This window comes from Chlamydomonas reinhardtii, chromosome 3, assembly GCF_000002595.2.
Source record: "Chlamydomonas reinhardtii strain CC-503 cw92 mt+ chromosome 3, whole genome shotgun sequence".
Lineage (NCBI taxonomy): Eukaryota > Viridiplantae > Chlorophyta > Chlorophyceae > Chlamydomonadales > Chlamydomonadaceae > Chlamydomonas > Chlamydomonas reinhardtii.
Genome location: NC_057006.1, coordinates 3,286,153 through 3,304,227, shown reverse-complemented (window position 1 = coordinate 3,304,227; position 18,075 = coordinate 3,286,153). Strand labels below are relative to the sequence as shown.

General features: G+C 64.0%; 5 protein-coding genes across 5 annotated transcripts in view; all 5 read left to right on the top strand.

The window, feature by feature from the left end:
- The window catches only part of CHLRE_03g166201v5 (uncharacterized protein), a 3,533-nt gene extending 1,829 nt beyond the window's left edge, over positions 1-1,704 (top strand). The window contains exons 6-8 of the mRNA XM_001703304.2: positions 282-395; positions 657-736; positions 1,040-1,704. Of these exons, the coding sequence (XP_001703356.1) occupies positions 282-395; positions 657-736; positions 1,040-1,328 (483 nt within the window). The 3' untranslated portion in view covers positions 1,329-1,704. The remainder of the gene's footprint in view (positions 1-281; positions 396-656; positions 737-1,039) is intronic.
- A 47-nt stretch (positions 1,705-1,751) lies between these two features.
- Positions 1,752-3,302, top strand: CHLRE_03g166150v5 (uncharacterized protein). The gene is made up of 5 exons (XM_043060792.1): positions 1,752-1,796; positions 2,002-2,098; positions 2,397-2,470; positions 2,672-2,768; positions 3,069-3,302. The coding sequence occupies exons 1-5, from the start codon at positions 1,768-1,770 to the stop codon at positions 3,138-3,140; spliced, it is 369 nt and encodes a 122-aa protein (XP_042925921.1). The 5' UTR covers positions 1,752-1,767; the 3' UTR covers positions 3,141-3,302.
- Positions 3,303-3,451: 149 nt separating this feature from the next.
- Positions 3,452-5,502, top strand: CHLRE_03g166100v5 (uncharacterized protein). The gene is made up of 5 exons (XM_043060791.1): positions 3,452-3,612; positions 3,888-3,996; positions 4,198-4,271; positions 4,722-4,818; positions 5,142-5,502. Exons 1-5 carry the CDS (start codon positions 3,581-3,583, stop codon positions 5,229-5,231), a joined length of 402 nt encoding a protein of 133 aa, XP_042925920.1. The 5' UTR covers positions 3,452-3,580; the 3' UTR covers positions 5,232-5,502.
- A 179-nt stretch (positions 5,503-5,681) lies between these two features.
- Positions 5,682-12,181, top strand: CHLRE_03g166050v5 (uncharacterized protein). The gene is made up of 14 exons (XM_001703306.2): positions 5,682-5,988; positions 6,447-6,621; positions 6,885-6,977; positions 7,226-7,330; positions 7,576-7,598; positions 8,005-8,072; positions 8,325-8,386; positions 8,554-8,606; positions 8,903-9,022; positions 9,441-9,652; positions 9,927-10,053; positions 10,448-10,587; positions 10,742-10,799; positions 11,129-12,181. The coding sequence occupies exons 1-14, from the start codon at positions 5,932-5,934 to the stop codon at positions 11,267-11,269; spliced, it is 1,434 nt and encodes a 477-aa protein (XP_001703358.1). The 5' UTR covers positions 5,682-5,931; the 3' UTR covers positions 11,270-12,181.
- Positions 12,182-12,251: 70 nt separating this feature from the next.
- Positions 12,252-17,400, top strand: CHLRE_03g166000v5 (uncharacterized protein). The gene is made up of 4 exons (XM_043060790.1): positions 12,252-13,502; positions 13,801-13,879; positions 14,103-14,298; positions 14,570-17,400. The coding sequence occupies exons 1-4, from the start codon at positions 12,359-12,361 to the stop codon at positions 15,665-15,667; spliced, it is 2,517 nt and encodes an 838-aa protein (XP_042925919.1). The 5' UTR covers positions 12,252-12,358; the 3' UTR covers positions 15,668-17,400.
- Positions 17,401-18,075: the final 675 nt, after the last annotated feature.

Here is an 18,075-nt window from a genome sequence, read left to right as displayed (position 1 = left end):
GGTGGGTGGGTGGGTGGGTGGGTGGGTGGGTGGGTGGGTGGGTGGGTGGGAAGAGCGTGTGCGCACGCACACGGACTGGGCGAGGCGAGGCGGGAGGGGTGTAGGTGGGTCCCGCGCTGCGATGCGCGGGTATGTGACTGAAGGGCTGGCTGCATGGCGATTGCAAACCGTATGTGCGCCACTGCTTACATGGATCCTGCCCTTGGCTCCCTTCTGCGCCTACGGCCCAACCTGATTCGTGCAACCCATCCACCAATCACCTGCATCATCCTGTCGAGCAGGTATGCGGGCGTGTGGTGGCGCCCTCCTTCAAGGGCCTCACGCTGGCCCAGGGGCTGCAGATCCGGCGGGAGGTGCCGGCCTGGGTGCTGAAGCAGCACTTCAGGTTCCTGCAGGTGCGTGTGTGCGTGTGTGTGCATGTGTGTGTCAGTGTGTGCGTGTGTGTATGTGTGTGTAGGCGTGAGTGGAGGCGGCGCGCTTTGACCAAGCTGGGGAGGCGAGGGGAGGGGCGTTAAATGGAGGGGCATGGGCCAGCTGCGCCCTGGGTTGGCATGGATGACCAAGGGTACGCAGCAGCAGAAGAAGAAGACGGCCTGAAGCTGCCGCGGCGCCAGCACAGTCGCCTGCGCGCTTCTCCCCATGTCGGCCCCGCGCAGGAGTGCATGCCGTTCCGGCTGCGGGGCGTGTGGCTGGTGTACCAGCCCGCTTGGTTCAGCCTGCTGTTCACCTTCGTCAGGTCGGCAGGGCGGGCGGAAAGATGCCGCGACAAACCGAAGCAGGACCCAGGGCCGGCGCTGGCCGCTCGTGCCCTCCCTTCTGCTGCTCATGTCCCCGACCCAGCCACAATCCACCATCACCATGCACATGCACATGCGCAAGCAAGCCACTCTCCCATTCCCACTTACACGCCACCTCTCGCCCCCTCCCTCCCCCTCATTCCCTCTCACTCCTCCCTCCCTCCCTTCTTCCTCCCTCCCTCCTTCCTCCCTCCCTCCACCTCCCTCCCTCCTCCCACCTTGCTCCCACCCCCTCATCCCAGGCCTTTCCTGGGTCCCAAGACCCGCTCCCGCATCCGGCTGCTGGGCGACAACGCTGCATCCATGGCCGAGCTGATGGACCCGGCCTACATGCCCGCAGGCGACATGCCGGGCGGCACCGGGGCGGACTGCGGCCGGGAGTGGTTCGCGCGGGAGCTGGCGCGGGAGGCGGCGGAGCGGGGGAAGGCCGGCGAGGGACAGGAGGGGAAGGAGGGGGAGGAGGGGAAGGAGGAGGTAGGGGAGGAGGAAGGAGAGGGGCACGCAGAGGGGAAGGGGAAGGAGGATGGGTAGCTGGGGAGGGGACTCTGGAGAGGGGGCGTAGCTGCGGACGATAGGCAAGCCGTTGGGGGCTTTGGAGAGGAGGGGGCGTGGCGTGCGCCAAGACCTAGAGTCTTACTTGATGATTTCCTGAGGAGCCCTGTGTGTGAGAGCATCTGTACTGTTTGAACGAATGCACGGCATTGGCTTGATGCGTTCGAAGAGAGCTTGGGGTAGACCCAGGCGCGTCATCGCGCGTGCCTGCGCGTGCTGAGTGATGAGGAGTGATGCGAAGTCTCTGCCCCTTGTGTTCTTGCTTGTGTTTGGGTCCTCTGGCAGCTGGCCTGTACCTTGTTTGCAATACTGCGATACACCAAACGCCAATCTTGAACTGTAACACCGCTGCATACACGCGCACTGCTCGCTTCTACGCATCCGCTGCTCGCCAAGTCTGAGGCCGGCAACTGCAACCATGGGTGCCACCGAGCAGGAGAAGGACCAGTGAGTGCCCCCGGGAGTACATGCTGGGCAGATGGAGAGTCGTATCGTGTTGGGCCTGTGCGGGTGTGGGTGGTTTGCCGGAGGAACTGAAGTGACGGTTGCGCTGGTGGCTGTGCAGCCGGCACGTATGTGCCACCTCACCCGCCCACGCGTGACATCCCCGCTAACCGATGCTACCGATTGCCCACCCGCCGCCTTCATCCAGAGTCGCCATGGAGAAGTACGGCTGCAAGTTCAGCGAGCTCAAGGACCCGCAGGAGCGCCAGAGCGTGGGCGGCACCATCGGCGGCCGAATGCGCGCGGTGAGGCAACTTGCGGGGTGGGATCAGCCGCAAGGGAGGAAGGGGAAAGGTAGATGAGGGGCGGTGGAACGGGTGGGGCGGCATAGGAGTTGTTTTGGCGTCGGTTGGCTTCGGCAGCCGCCGCCTGCCCACTGGGTGCTCCTGCTATCCATGCCGCACCGCTGCTACTCCTGCTCTTACTCGCCACCTGCACCGCGTAACGCCTGATGCGCCGTCGGCACACACACGCATATACACACGCACAAGAAAAACACTTCACGAAAGCACACACACACATACTCCTCCCATGTGGTATCAGGGCGACATGGTCAACCGCTCCGATGACCCCGCGGACCACGGCACCGGCGGCGCCAGCGAGGAGGACAAGGACAAGTGAGCGGGGAGTGGGGCAGCAACAACTTGGGGATATATGGACGGCGGCGTGGGCGATTGCGCCTTTGCCAAGCACTGTCGGAGCCGCCCCGTTTTACCGTACTCCAGCTGTGCTTTGAAGTCATGCATCCGCACTAGCATTGAGATTGCGCCCTTGAGTCTGACACGCGCCGCCCCACCCCAACATTCTGACCCGCAAAGAGTCGCCATGGAGAAGTACGGCTGCAAGTTCAGCGAGCTCAAGGACCCGCAGGAGCGCCAGAGCGTGGGCGGCACCATTGGCGGCCGTATGCGGCAGGTGGGCGGACGGAGCCAGGGCTTGCCGGGGTGGTTTGGGGGGGGGGCGCTAAAAGTAGAGGGCGGGCGGAATCGTGGGCTGTGTTAGCAGTGGAGGGGTGTGTGCGTGCATGGGTCCAGCCAGGGCCAACAGACCGCACTCGTGCGAAGGCTGAGATGGAAAGCGTGGACCCCGGCAAGGCGTGGGAAGGTGGTAACGGCGGGCGTGGGAATGTGTAGGTGCCAGCCGGTGGTAGCCGCCTGCTAACATCGCTGCTTGTGTCCTTTTGCCGTGCACTCTCGCTCGTGTAACCACATGCAGGCAGCCATGACGACCCAGGGCGGCCAGGAGGGGGAGCAGCAGCAGGAGGGCGCGGAGGGGCAGGGGCAGTAGAAGGACGGAGGGGGTAGGAGGTGGCCGCGGGCGCGGGCGTGGACGTGACCAGGAGGAGGACAGCGGGATGTTGCGTGGAGGTGGGGAGTTGGTAGGTGGAGGCGGCGGTGGACACGGCAAAGTCGTGTTGCAATCCAAACCTTCCTGTAATGCTTTAAGGCACAGAATGGACACGTCCGCTTCGCGCTCGGCTCACCACAGCTGCTGCAGGGCCGGGTCGGGTGAGCTGTCGCCGGTGACGTCACACGACATTCACCCCGACTTGTTTCCACATGCGAGGCTCCCAGGCTCAAGCCTGAACAGCTGAACTACTCACCGCAATCAAAAGTCTGGCCGCTCAGAGCAGCCCACAACCGCCGATCACGCGTCCGACGTTACCCGCTACGTTTCAAAAGCACTCCGCACTTAACCCGCCGCAGCCAGCCGAGGCCAGCGTAGCCATGGGCGCCACTGAGGAGGAGAAGGACAGCAGGTGCGGCCGCTCCGCAGCACTACAGCTAGCCCTAGGTGCTTGGGCGGCTGGTCTACTGGAGGACGCCGCGGGACAGACCGACGGCGGTCCGCAGCTGCTGTCTGCTAGTGCCGCCGCCTCGGTCCACCACATTTCGCAGCGGCCGCCGGCCCGCATTTGCCTTGACAGCGGCAGCGCCCCCCTCCCGCACCCCCAAGCATGCTGCTGTGACGTGCCGGTCTCAACACTCGCCACCTGCCTGTGTCCCCCCGGTCCTCTGCCGGCCTGCGCTCCAGGGTGTCCATGGAGAAGTTCGGCTGCAAGTTCAGCGAGCTCAAGGACCCGCAGGACCGCATGAGCGTGGGCGGAACCATAGGCGGCCGAACCACCGGTCCGCAGCAGGCGGTGCGCGCCTGTGGGACTGTGTTCGGGGATGGCTTGTTGCCTTGCTAGGGCTAGGTAACGGGCTTGGGTGCGGTGGGACAGGATCAGGGGCAGGTTGGCGTAGTCCCGCCATTGTCACTTGTACGTGGATTCGGCTTTGGTTCCAGCCGCATCACATTCCATTCCCACTCCCACTCCACACGCTCCACTCACACCCCACAGGAGCACATGTACAACCGCTCCGACGACCCGGATGAGCATGGCACCCACGGGGCCAGCGAGGAGGAGAAGGACAAGTGAGTTGCGCACGTGTGCGTACGGTATGTGCACGCCTGCACAAGTGTGCGTGTGTGTTTTGGTAACCCAAGTAAGGGAAGAAGGACATGCTGCGCGGCAGCTGCGGCCGGGGTACCCTGGACTGCTGGGGTCCGCTCGATGCGGCACATGAGGCGGCCTGAAGTGAGGCACAGTGGAAGGCGGGGTGGCGGCATGGGCGTGATGGGGGTGAATGCGCTAAAGCTGCGACTGCCAAGGGCCACAGCCAAGAGCCTCGCATACCGTGTTGAATCCTGGTGCCATACGTACGGGCAGCCGACAGCATCGAGGCCAAGCCGCGGCCAGGCCGCCAGGGAATCGCGATGCGCCGCCGTACAGTTCCTGACGCCTCAGGGCCACACGGCACTCCACAGTACACGCCCCTGTCAGCCCCACGCCATGCTGGCCCGCCATCTGTCCCATGAGTTCAGGGTGTCGATGGAGAAGTTCGGCTGCAAGTTCAGCGAGCTCAAGGACCCGCAGGACCGCATGAGCGTGGGCGGAACCATCGGCGGCCGCATGCGCGCGGTGAGGCAGGAGGGGGGAGAGCAGGGTTGAGAAGGAAGGAAGGGCTGGGTTCTAGCTGCAGGATGCCTGGGCCGCCTGTGACGAGGGGCTTCGAGGGACGGAGGAGGGGGACCGGGGGTAACTAGGGGAACCGGGATTCGGCCACAGGGGCCGGGGCTACTTCCGTGTGGGCAGGTTTGGGGCGGAAGCAGGAGGAGCAATAAGTAAGAAGTTGCAGCATGGCGAATGCGCTTACAAGCATGTGCTGCTCGAGAGCAGCACATCCGCGCGACTGCTCCATGATTTATACCAAAGAGGCCGCCGCCTGTGCTGGTGTACTGCAGGCGGCGCTGCGCACCAAGGGCGAGGGCGAGGAGGAGGGGCAGGAGCAGGGGCAGGAGGCTGAGGGCGAGGGTGTGAAGGACGTAGAGTAGAGCCGGTGGAACGTTGCACAGCAGTTGATGGTTTGCGTTGAATTGCATCTAGCTAGCCAGACACATCTTCGCCAGTGCTGGGGGTATTAGTAGTTCCCGGCGGGACACACCGGTAACGCTTAAGGGGCCCAAGGTAACATGCATGGGGGTAGGGCACGGGGTAAGGGCGGCGGTTTCACCCGATCCCCGTTGGCATAGCCCACGCGGTGCCGAGTTGCAGCCATCCACAGCTGGCGCGCAATCACTCATGTGCTTGTAAAATTCACGAGGCATTGCCTGGTCCCCTTACTAGGGTCAATTGCCTCGCCAGCCGAAAACCTTCTGTAACCCCCGGGTGGCCGTGGCGTTGCGCTGGAAGAGTTGCCCAGCTTGGCACAGGCCTGTACACGTGCGTCCTACCTTGCGTAAACACCCGCGTAGCTTTTTACATACGCAGGCCCCAGGCCAAGCGAGGTCTGCAGGCCATCGCAATCGCGTTGGCGCCAAACAGCCTGCATGTGATACCTTGCAGCTATGACAATAAACGATTAGACATACCTGTTCTCAGCATTTGCATATTTACCGCCTCGACTGCAATCCCGAAAGACCAACCGTCAGGCGGGACTCGCGTACTCTGTCAAGGCCTCCTGAACCTCTTCAGATATAATCGATTATAAAGTCCGCTTGGCACCGCTACATACCTTTGATTCAACTGCTGAAAATGGCACCCGAGGCGAACTCTTGCTGCGCGAAGGGCCCTGGATATGCCACGCCGCTGGTGAGGTTGCTTAGCTAAAGTCCTGGATCACTAAAACGGGAATATGATACGTCTAGGTGGCGAACTAGGGCGCCATGCATACGTAACGTGCGACCGAACGCGCCAGGGCACATGTCAAGAGTCTCGCGTAGCTTCTGGTATATGTACCGTGTCATGCTGCTATTGGCGTCATGACCGGGACCTGAGCGGGCGAGAGACGCTGGCGCTGACGCGATTCACGACGTGGCTCCAAAAGGGATCTGTGGGTGTTGCTGGACGCTGGGCGTTGCTGGACGAGCGGACGAGCAAAACGAACGGCCTCAACGCGTTGTGCATAGAACACTCCAGCTCGTGCGCATGCGTATGCGCTTGACAGTTTGCCCTGAGTCTCGGAGACGCCCGAGTCCCGGCCACGCTGGTCTCCCTCACGTTGCCCCCCTTCCCGTCACCTGCCCCCCCCGCCGCCCCCTCCTCGCCAGGATGCCTACAAGAACGGTGCGCGCGAGAAGCTGCTGTACGTGCCGTGCGTGGTTCCCGACCACTCGCGGCCCGACTACATCGCCACCATCGACGTGGACCCCGAGTCGGCCACCTACCAGCAGGTCATCCACCGCCTGCCAATGCCGCACCTGGGAGACGAGCTGCACCACAGTGGTGAGCAAACAGCTGATCACCGATATGCGGTTGCGGGCATGTTTATGGTTTAGCCCCGGTGGATCTGAATTCAGACTTGGACGTGCCGTAGCTGCGGTGGGAGGTGTCTGTGTCCAGCATCCCATGGCAACACACGCACATGATCCTCGTCTTAGCGCCTCGCATGCTGCCTGTTCCCATGCATGCCCCATTCACACACCCCTGACTTGAGGACTGAACCCTCCCCCATCTTTTGCTCCTCCACACACATGTGCCACGGACAGGCTGGAACTCGTGCTCCTCCTGCCACGCCGACCCCTCCGCCCCCAAGCGCAAGTTGCTGGTGCTGCCCGCGCTCGGCTCCGGCCGCGTGTACGGTGAGCGCTTGTGTGCTTGTGGGCTGGCGCTTTGGACTTTAATAGGCTTTGGTCTTGCGCTGTAGCTCCTGCGGCTCCGGCGCGCTGTAGCTCCTGCGGCTCCGGCTGCATCGGACGTGGTCACGTGTGCACCACGGCCTTCCCAGCTCAAGCCCACCGGCCTTCAGCCTGTCCTGTTCCCGTGCCTCCGCCTGCCTCCTGCTGCTACTGCCCGCCGACCTCACCACACCGCACCGCAACATGTGCAGGTGTGGACACGCTGACGGACCCCCGCGCGCCGCGCATCGGGGCGGTCGCCGAGCCCGAGGACATCCAGGCAGCCACCGGCCTCAGCTACCTGCACACCAGCCACTGTGAGTTGATGGTTACGGATTTGCGGTAGCTGGCTAGGTTGCTAGATGGCTATGTTGCTGTTCGGAACACATGGACGCTTTATTGGTGGTTGGGTATGGCAGGAGCGCTGCAACAACGGACCAAAGCGAGGATCCTGCCGGGGAGGCGGACTGCGCATGCGTCATCCTCCCGCCATCTGCTCACTTTTCCCTCGCCGCTTGTTGTTATGTGCATGCCGTATCCGCTCATTCCCGCGCTGGCGCAGGCGCCCCGGACGGCAGCATCATGGTGAGTGGGGGCGGGAGGCGGAGACGAGTGGGGATGGGGGAAAGGGGAGCCGAAGGTGGAGGGAGGATAGAGTGACTGGGGTGGGCACCACGTGGGTGGGCGCTGTTTCGGAGAGCTGGCCGAGGCTCTGAATCGTGGGGTAGCTGGCACGAGACAGGGGAGCGAACGCACACCGGAAGGTCCAGTCACGCAGACGGGGGAGGACCATGACTGGCCTACACTGGGATGTGCTGGGAGCTGCGAGGCTGGGCTGAACTGAATTGCGCGGGCGCGCCTGGCCTCTGGGGGAGGGTTAGGCGTCGCTGGGGCGGCCTGCATGCAGCCAACGCGCGACTTGTGGCGCATCCAACGCGAACCAAACCCGCACGCACACTGCACGCACATGCACCCTGCACGCACACTGCAGGTGAGCGCCATGGGCGACAAGGAGGGTTCGGCGCGCGGCTCCTTCCTGCTGCTCACCCAGGACCTCAAGTGAGTGACAGCAGGAGCGCGAGCGGGCCAAAAGGATGTACGGTACCAGCGAGTGGAATGTGTGGCGCTCGGGCATGGTCGAAAGGAAAGGAGTCAAGTGTGAAGGGAGTCGAGCCTTAATGGCCAAGGGGGTTATGATGTTTGGTGTGACCGGTCCTGTTTGCCGTCCAGTTGCATGCACACGTGCGCCTGTTCACCGATTGCGACCTCGTGGCCATGACTGATGCCGCGGCCTGCCCCGCCCGCCTGCAGGGTCAAGGGCGTGTGGAGCCCCGAGGAGACGCCCTACGGCTACGACTTCTGGTACCAGCCCCGTGAGTGGTGCAACTGAGGTCGTGCAGCGGCGTAGGGCCAGCGGTGGCGGATCTAGTGGCCCGGAGTTGCAGTCATCCATTAGGATCTCGGCAGCCCTCTCGCGATCCTGGTTGCTGCCTACGCCCGCCTCCTGACCGACCTGCTCTGCCCTCCACCACCATTTCAGGCCTCAACGTGATGGTCAGCTCGGGCTGGGGCGCGCCCAAGGCCTTCAGCAAGGTGCGTGCGTGCATGCGCGCGTTTCTGTATTTGCGCGTACTTTGACCCGGACGGATGTGCCCCCCGCGGGCTCGACTCGTCCAGCGGACCGGCAGCCCGCGTTCGTGACACGTACCGCCTCGCCTGCACAGCCGCCTGCGATTGCACCTGCTAGGGACCCACAGCTGTTGCAACCTCCCGTCCTTGCGCGAATCCGGTCCACAGTCCTGGAACCGACCGGCTCGCACGTCGCACACTCCTCCTCCACACCCTCACGCCCCCTGAACCCCTGTCACGTGCCTCCCCCCCCCCTTCAGGGCTTCAACCCCGCCGAGGTGGCGGAGCAGTACGGCCAGTCGCTGTGGGTGTGGGACTGGGCCGGCCGCAAGATCAAGCAGCGCATTGACCTGGGCGACAAGGGACTGCTGCCGCTGGAGGTGAGGGGGGGGCAGGGAAGGGGTGGAGAGGGGGAGGGCGAGGCAGGGAAGGGGGTGGCGAGGGGCAGGGGGGGGGATAGATGGTGAGCGGCGCTGTGTGTAGACGCCACCACCTACCCACCCCGTCATTGCTCCCTCCTACAAACATCTCCCGCCGTGGGAGCTTGGAGTTGTTGGGTCGGGGACGTGTAGGAGGGGTGGAAAGGACGCAGGCACACGTCGGCATTGCGTACGGTATCTCCCACACCCACCCTTCCACTCCAACCACCCCTCCCCAACCGCCTCTTTTCTGATAATGATGGACATCTGTGGGGTCTGCCTTCTATTCCACCGCCCCTTCACTTCTTCAATAACCATGCATGCAACTCCTCCTTAATCAACCACGAATGTTACCCCTTCCTCTTCTCGCCCGGCCCAGGTTCGCTTCCTGCACGAGCCCACCGCGCCGCACGGCTTCGTGGGCGCCGCGCTGAGCTCGTCCGTGTTCCACTTCACGCCCTCGGGCCCGGGCGAGGACGCGCCGTGGGCCGCCAACCTGGTGGTGGAGCAGCCCTGGACCAAGGTGGAGGGCTGGGTGCTGCCGGAGCTGCCGCCCTGCATCACCGACATCCTCATCTCCCTCAACGACAAGTGAGGTGGTGGCGGGCTGGGGAAAGGATTGTGGGTGGCTGGAGGCGGCTTGGAAGAGGGCGGGCAGGGGGAAGGTTTGTCGGGTAGGATGTTGTAGAGTATACAGCCCATTTGGCCGAGATGAGGTTGGGAGCGGTGTGCATATTCCATCTGTGGTGGCAGGCACCCTAGCGCGCCCCACCTGCCTGATGCCGCCCACTTCCTGCCCTCCACTGGCACGCGCCCCATCCCACTTGCGCCCTCCTCTCTCCCCTCCCGCCCCTCCCCCGCAAAGGTTCCTGTACGTGAGCAACTGGCTGCGAGGCGACATCGTGCAGTTCGACATCAGTGACCCCGCCCACCCCAAGGTGGCGGGCCGCGTGTGGGTGGGCGGCCTGGTGCACAAGGACAGCCCGCTCAAGGTGGGCAGGGGGCAGGGAAGTGGGTGGGAGCCGTTCATGGTGAACGGACTGGTTAGGTCACAACGGGCATAGAGGAGGCGAATCTGAGGGGGAGGGAGAGGGGGAGGAGGACCGCATGAGGGGGTGTAGCATAAGAGGGGGCATGAGGGGGGCAGCACGAGGCGGGAGGGGGGGGGGCAGTACGGGGTTATAGGCACAAAGCCGAGCAGGGCGTCACAGACGTTCGTGCCCTGGTGCCGACACTCCTTTGCCACCGGTCCCCTCCTGCTGCCCTGCTGCAGCACCTGACGCGCTAACCCCTCCCCCACTGTTCCTGGCTACGCCTTCACTTCTTAGATAATCATGAATGCAACGCCTCCCCCACCCGCCTCCCCTTTCGTTGCTGCCGGTCCAGGTGGTGTCGGGTCTGCCCGAGGACACGCCCGAGCAGCCCGTGCTGCCCACCGTGGCGGGCGTCACGCTGCGCGGCGGCCCCCAGATGCTGCAGCTGTCGCTGGACGGCCGCCGCCTGTACGTCACCAACAGCCTGTACAGGTGGGCGGGTGGGCGGGCGGGAAGGGCGGGAGGGCGGGCGGGCTGGCAGGGGAGCAGGGGGCGGGGCATGGCGACACGGTCAGAGAGGGAGGGCATGGAACCCACCCACCCACCCACCCAACCCGCTTTCTGTTGCTTCCCGCCTCGTGTGCAGCCCCTGGGACAAGCAGTTCTACCCCTCGCTGGTGGAGGGCGGCAGCCACCTGCTCAAGGTGTGAGGGCGCGGGGGCGAGGGCGGCGTGTGTGTATGTGTCTAGGCGGGCGCGTGTGTGTTTGTGCGTGTAAGTGAGTGCGAGTGCTTGCGGCGTGCTGCGCCACGCCTGCTGCTGCAGCGCGCCCAACTATGATGCCATACGCCTTCCCACCACCCAAACCATCTCCCATCCGCCACGCTCTCCTCGCTCTTTTGCATTGGGTTCGGGGCAGTTTGGGTTCGGACCTGCAACCCCACCATCCCGCCCCACTGATCCTGGGTACGCCTTCACTTTTTATATAATCATTACTCATGAGTGTCTCCCCCCCCCCGCCGGACGTACACCAGATCGACGTGGACCCTGAGAACGGCGGCATGACGCTGGACACGGACTGGATCATTGACTTCGGCAAGGAGCCCGAGGGGCCGGTGCTCGCACACGAGGTGCGCTACCCCGGCGGCGACTGCTCCAGTGACATTTGGATTTGAAGGAGGAGCTGGAGGAAGGAGCAACATCGAGATCTGGTGGAGAGGATTGGATGCTGAGGATTGGGTCCGAGCATATGAAAACCGGCAGGCTGCCGGGTTGTGCTAGGTTTGTTTTGCGCTGGTGCACTGTGCTGGTCAAAGTTTTTGAGGTGGCGTGCTGACGTGGCTGGTGCGCGGTGTGGGATTGGCGAGGCGTGGGCGAGGGGTGTCAGGGAGGCGGCGGACGTCCTGTATGAATGATTTGTCATCCCTTCTCACGGGTGACCCTGGTGCTTCGAATGAATGTACGGTATGAATGTTGGCTTTACATGGCGGCGGCGCCGTGAGCTTACTTGAGATTGGGTGACAGGATGCTGCGAGTCATTGGTGTACCCTAAGCTTCGTGTTATCATACACACGCATCCTGCACATGCAACCCTTCACACGTTTAAGAACACCATAGCGCATTTCCACACGACATGAGCTACAAAGCTGTGATGGCGATTGGCGATTGAGCCACAAAGACTAGAGAGAGTCGAGGGAGTGAAGGCTGGCGCGGTACTGAGCAAGCATTGGCCGTTTTGATGCCAACGATGGAATGCCGCTGAATGTTGTGGGTTGTTCCTTTTTCTTATAGGCGCACCAGCTTCTTGGAAAAGCCGTGAGGCGCATGAGGCATGGGAAGCAGCAGGAAGCAGGAGGTTGTTGGCAGCGGGTCCGGGGGATGGGGGCTGCCGTGTGTGTCGTTGAAGGCCACCCGCCAGCAATGTAACGTATCTTTTATACAGCTCGCGAATGCCATTGTTGCTTACCTTATAGACAAACTTTTGGTATTAGCGCTCAGCTTGCATCACCGCAGGCATCGAGGCCGAAGCTCGCTGGCGACTCGGCGTCAGGCCTGGCGGTACAACACAGATGTAACGATATGGATGATATGTTACATGACAAGTAGAGCTCCGTGCATCGGCTGCGCGAGGGCGCAACACAGTTTATTTCGGAGCATCAATTGAACGAGTAGCGCTTGGACAGGGTACAAAGTGACACATTAGGTACCAGTAGGCAGCGGGCTAGCAAGCATCGCGCTTCTCGGGCAGGGCCAGCTAGGGCTTGATGGCTTCGCTGGGCGCGTCCGTGCTCGCCGAGGCTCCAGCGACAGACCTGCTGGCTTTGCCGTTGGAGATTTTACAGCGTATCCTCGTCGAGGCGGGCTCGGATGGATTTGGAGGTTATTCTGCCTGTTCGGCCACGCGCGCGGCCTGGGCAGCGGCAATGCGCATTCCTTACTTCGTGGCCCGCTACCTGCTTGCCCGGTACGGCCCCAAGGCGGCGCCTCTGCGAACCTACGCCTGTCGCGGCTTGCTGAAGCACGTGCTGGGCACCGGCCAGCCCGCAGCGCCACCCGCGCTCCGCTGTCCTGTCACCTCCGGCGCCTCCTCCACCACCGTGACGGTCGCAGCGGTGGCGGCGGCCGATGCCGGCGGCGCCACCATTGTGGCTATCCTGTCCTGCCTTGCTACAGCCGGTGCGGTGCTGCAGCCGCAGGACTATGACAGCGTCCTGGCGCACGCCTCCGCCGCCGGCCACTTAGCGGTGGTGCGCTTGCTGACGGCGGCGCCGCCGCCTCCGGCAGCACCCGCAACGGCGACGGCGCCGCTGACGGCAACAGCGGCGGCAGCAGCGCAGGCAGGCCCAGCGCCAGCGGGGTCTCATGTGAGCGCCGGCGACAGCGCCAGTGTCACAGGCGGCAGCAGCAGCGGCCATGGGGTTACACGCGGTGAGGCAGCAGTGCTGGCGCAGGCTGGACCGCTGCGGCTCGGCTGGGGGCTCAGCAGCAACAACAGTAGCAACAACACCGGGGCCGGCCGCGGTAGCAGTAGCAATAGCAGTAGCAGCTACTGCCGTGCTGCACTGCTCGGTGACGTCGGCGGCGGCGCAGCTGTCACGGAGCGCGTGGTGCGGGCGGCGGCGGCGCAGGGGCGTCTGGAGGTGGTGAAGGAGCTGCTGCGGGCGGCGGGAGCCGCCGCCGCCGCCGAAGCCGCGAAGCTGAACGACCTGTCCATTATTGGGTTGGGCGGAGGCGAGTTGCGCACGTTGTCGCTGCTGCGCCTTTCCGGAGGAGCAGCAGCCGCATCTGAGTCGCCTGCGACCGCTGAGGCTGCGGCGGCGGAGGCGTCGGCGTCGGCGGCGGAGGCGGCGAGAGTCTCGCGGCTGGCAACGGCGGCGCTGGGCAGCGCAGCCACCTACGGGCACACGGGTGCGTTGAGGCTGGGGAGCAGGAAGGGCGCATGCACAGGATTGATTGAGCACACGAGATTGGCAGGGTGCATACAGGGGATGGGGCACAGGCGGCCTGACAGTTGAGGGTGGGGTATGCGGGCAAGAGGATGCGGCACGGGCACATGAGTCCGCACGTACGCAGAGTAAACCCTTCTTGATACTTGCATGCTGTTGTTGATAATGCTGTACGATAGTTGTGAAGTGCTGCAGTTGTTGCATGCTGTTCTTGTTACATGCTGTTGCTGTCAAACGCTCTTTGCATGCGCCTGTTGCAGACGTGCTTGCGGAGCTGCTGATAGCGGGGGCCAACCCGCGCGCGGACTCCAGCGCCGCCCTGCGCTCAGCGGCCATGTGGTGAGAGGGCATGGCGGCTAGGCCCGCGGCGTGGCTAGGAGCCATTGTGCTCATGTGCTAGTGATAGCAGCCTGTGCTAACGCTAGCAGCCTGTGCGAGCAGCCTTGCTAGCCGCTACAGCGCTAGCTTGCGCGCAGCAAACTCGCTCTCCGTGCTTTGCCACCCGCTTGGTGGACACCCTGCCTTACCAAACCACGCACCTCTCGCCCACCCGCACCCGCAGGGGCAACCGCGATGCCGTGGCGCTGCTGCTGTCGGCGGGCGCGGACGCCGCGGCGCTGGGCAGCGCGCCGCTGCTGGCGGCCGCCAAGTTCGGCTTCCCGGAGGTGGTGGCGCAGCTGCTCGCGGCCGGTGCCGACCCGGGCGCGCGCGACAACGTGGCTGTGTGCGTGGCCAGTCAGTTCGGGCACGAGGCAGTGGTGAGGGAGCGTGGTGGTGCTGTGGCGCGGTGGCGAGGGGGACCTGGCAGAAACGGGGGTGTGGTGCAGAGCACGGCAGCGGCAGCAGAGCACGGGTAGATAGGTCGGGCTTGCGGGACAGCTCCCTGCTGCTGCTCCCTGTGCGTGCCCTTCGCTGCTGCCTCCTGCGCCGAACTTGTTCTAAGCTCATTGTGCTCACACACGCCCACACATCTTACTTGCGCCCCCGCAACGCGCTGCTGCCTGCTGGCCATGTTGCTCCCCTGTCTAGGTGCGGCTGCTGCTGTCCGCCGGCGCCGACCCGCGCGCGCGCGACAGCCTGGCCCTGTGCCTGGCGGCCTGGAAGGGGCACGCGCCCGTGGCGGCGCTGCTGCTCACCGCCGGCGCCTCGCCCACCGCGCGCGAGGGCGCCGCGCTGCTGCTGGCAGCCCAAGAGGGCCACGCCGGAGTGGTGGCGCTGCTGCTGGCGGCGGCGCCCTTCCGGCCGAGGGTGAAGCGCGCGGCGCTGGGCCTGGCGGTGCGGCGGCGGCACCGCCGCGCAGCGGCGGCGCTGGCGGCGGCGGGGGCGTACCTGGGGTGGCGCTACGTGCCGCCGCTGCTGCCGCTGGGCGCGTTTGGGGGCTGGGCGCTGCAAATGGCGCTGGGGGCGGTGGGGGCGGCGGCGCCCATGGTTGTGTTCCTGCGGGTGGGCTGGCGGCTGGGGCACGCCGCAGCCACCGCGTCGGCGGCGGCGGGCGGGGGCGGGGGCGGGGGCGGGGGCGGGGGCGGGGGCGGGGCTGGAGGAGGGGTTGGAGGAGGGTTGGGAGGAGGGGGTGCGGACGGCGGCCTGGGAGGAGCGGCGGCCTCAGCGGCGGCGGCCGCGGCGGCCGCGGCGGCTGCAGGCGCTGCTGGCGGTGGCGAGGTGGCTCGGGGAGGAGGGGGAGTGGCGGGGCTGTGGAGGTGGGGCCCGGCTCGCCTTGGTGACAGCGGCAGCGCCCGCGGCAGCTCTGGAGGTGGCAGTCCCTCGCAGTCAGCGGCTGCGGGCCCTGGCCCTGCAGCGGCATCTGCCGGCTGTGCTGCCGCCCCTGCAGCAGCAGCTGCCCGCGGCGGCAGCGCCGGGGCAGCAGCCCTGGGTGAGCTGCTGGTAGCAGCAGCCGCCTCCACCACACCTGCCAGCACCGGCAGTTGTAGCAGCGGCCATGGCAGTACATTCGGCGCCCGTGGCAGCGGCACCGCCAGTGGCAGTAGCGGAACCGCTGGAAGTGGCGGCGGCGGCATGCGGCCGCGCGGCGGCGAGCCGGCGGAGCTGGTGGACCTGACGTCGGCAGTGGTGGCGCTGGTGGGCGCGGTGGCCAGCCTGCTCAAGCTGATGGAGATGATGGGGGACTGAGAGTGCGGGCGGGCGGCGGGCTGAGGGCGGCAAACTGTGAGGGCGGACGGATGGTGGGATGTATGGAGGGTGGGATGGAGGGCGGGATGGAGGGCGGGACGGAGGGCGGGCGGAGGGCCCCTCACTTCGTCACCGTCTGCCTGTGAGCACCAAATGCGAATTGGTGAAGGTGGATGGGCTCCATGCGGCGACGGGCCGTAATTCAGGTGGCGCCAGCAAATGTGGCTAGGCGCGCCGAGTGCATGACTCCAGGGTTTCCACTGTGTACCTTTGCGTCCTGTGTATCTTTGGGCACCGTTCAAACGCCTGCTCTGAATGGCGTGAAGAAACACAGTACTGTACTACATACCGAAGGCAAGGCGTTGTGTGTTGTGGGTCCATGCATGTTGCTGGAAGAACATAAAAGCATCGCCGTGACGGAATACAGGTTGCATGGCGCACCGACGGCGGATGAGTGTCGCACTGCGCATTGATCAAAGGTTGTGTTCTTGTTTATTTTGCTGCAGCCACTGACGGCCGCACGCTTGCCTCTGCAATTCACGGCGGCTCCTGGTCCACTACTAAGCACTGGGGCCCAACGTGGTGGGGTTGCGGAGCGAGGCGAGGGACGGCCACGTGTGTGCGCGTGGCTGGTGTGCAATGCGAGGGATCCCTCGCTCGTCCGGACGCCTGTGCGGTCGTGTCATGTACTCTCTCGGGCTGTTGGTGACGGCATGGTTTTGTGCTTGCCGTATGACGCTGATTCCCCGCCTCCCTCGCCGTGAGAGGTTGTGCGTGGTTGGTGGCTTTGTGTGTGGGCAGGATGCACGCGTGGGCGACCGTTCTAGTACCTGGACGCTTGCGCCCTGGTTAGTGCGTGCGCTGTGCGTGTGTCCTGCGGCCAAGACGTTTCCCGGCACTTCTGTGCCTAGGCTTGTGACGTTGAGGCACAGCGGTGGGGCTCTGGCGGGTTGAGGCTTGGCTAGGACTCACTGTGCGCGGAGTCACACGGACTTTGCCCGCGGGAGGGTTTGCAGCAAAGTCGGGGTTGGTGGAGTCAAGTTGGGCCCTGATAGCATGTGATGGCTTGGCGTCTTCGGGTGCTGGGACTGTCCCCTCTGTAACATCCGCATTCATGTACTCATACATGCATGTGTGCACAAGTATTAGCACGTGTGTGTGTGTGTGTGTGTGTGTTGTGTGTGCCTACGTGCGTCCATGTCCGTGTCCCACACGCCCGCAAGCATCCGCACGCCGCTATGGCACACGCATGGCACATACTTCAAGTGTCGGATTGTGAGCGAGGCATCGTCGGAAAAAGGGAGGCTTGGGTAGAACGGTTGGCGGGGACAGGCTCGGGGCTTAAAGTGCATCAGATAACTTTTCATGCATCATGTATACGCCACATGGAATAATGCGCTGCGTTGGCGTGGCTGTACGTAGATAGATAGCATATTCCTGTACACGTTTGATGTAAGAAGAAATCCTATATCTATATGCCCATGATCGTCCGCCTATGGGCTCATGGCATTGGCTGTACCATCCAATACCGTATGCGCGAGCAGGTGTACAAAAAAACAACCAAACAACAGCTACCATACTCTGTGCGTGTGTGTGCGCGTGCCGCTCACTTTCTCTCGTGCCGCCATATGTACGTACGTACGTGATGATAGATGGTGATCATGATGGCATGATGGAGATGAAGGCAACGCATGTGTGTGTAAACGTGCGTGTTCGTGTAACCACGGTTTCCATGGTTGCCTTGTCGAGTGTCGTAATGGAGTACTCGGGCGGGGCAACCTAGCTACCTGCTGCGACAGCGAGCGAGGCGCACCAGGCTCAGTGGCTCACGCTGTCGCCACGCACCACGCGCACCTCCTGCTCTGGAGGACTGGCTGGAGCCCACTGGAGAGACCGCATCAAACCCCTGACAACTATCCCCTGCATGCCCGCTGGGCCCCAGTAGAGAGAGCGAGTGTGTGTGTGTGTGTGTGAGGGTGAGGGTGAGGGTGAGGGTGAGGGTGAGGGTGAGGGTGAGGGTGAGGGTGAGGGTGAGGGTGAGGGTGAGGGTGAGGGTGCAAGGGTGCAAGGGTGCAAGGGTGCAAGGGTGTGTGTGTGTGTGTGTGTGTGTGTGTGTGTGTGTGTGTGTGTGTGTGTGTGTGTGTGTGTGTGTGTGTGTGTGTGTGTGTGTGTGTGTGTGTGTGTGTGTGTGTGTGTGTGTGTGTGTGTGTGTGTGTGTGCGTGCATGTATATGTGTGAAGCGTGCGCGTCTCCATATTAAGGAGCGCGCAAAAAGTTTTAACATACAGTATAAGCTCACATGCTCGGAGCCGTGCGCTACGTTTGTGCTAAAACCAGTGCTCGTATCTTGTAGATGCCCTCAGGCACCCGGCATCTACACATGCGTAGATGACCCTGACCGCGGCATC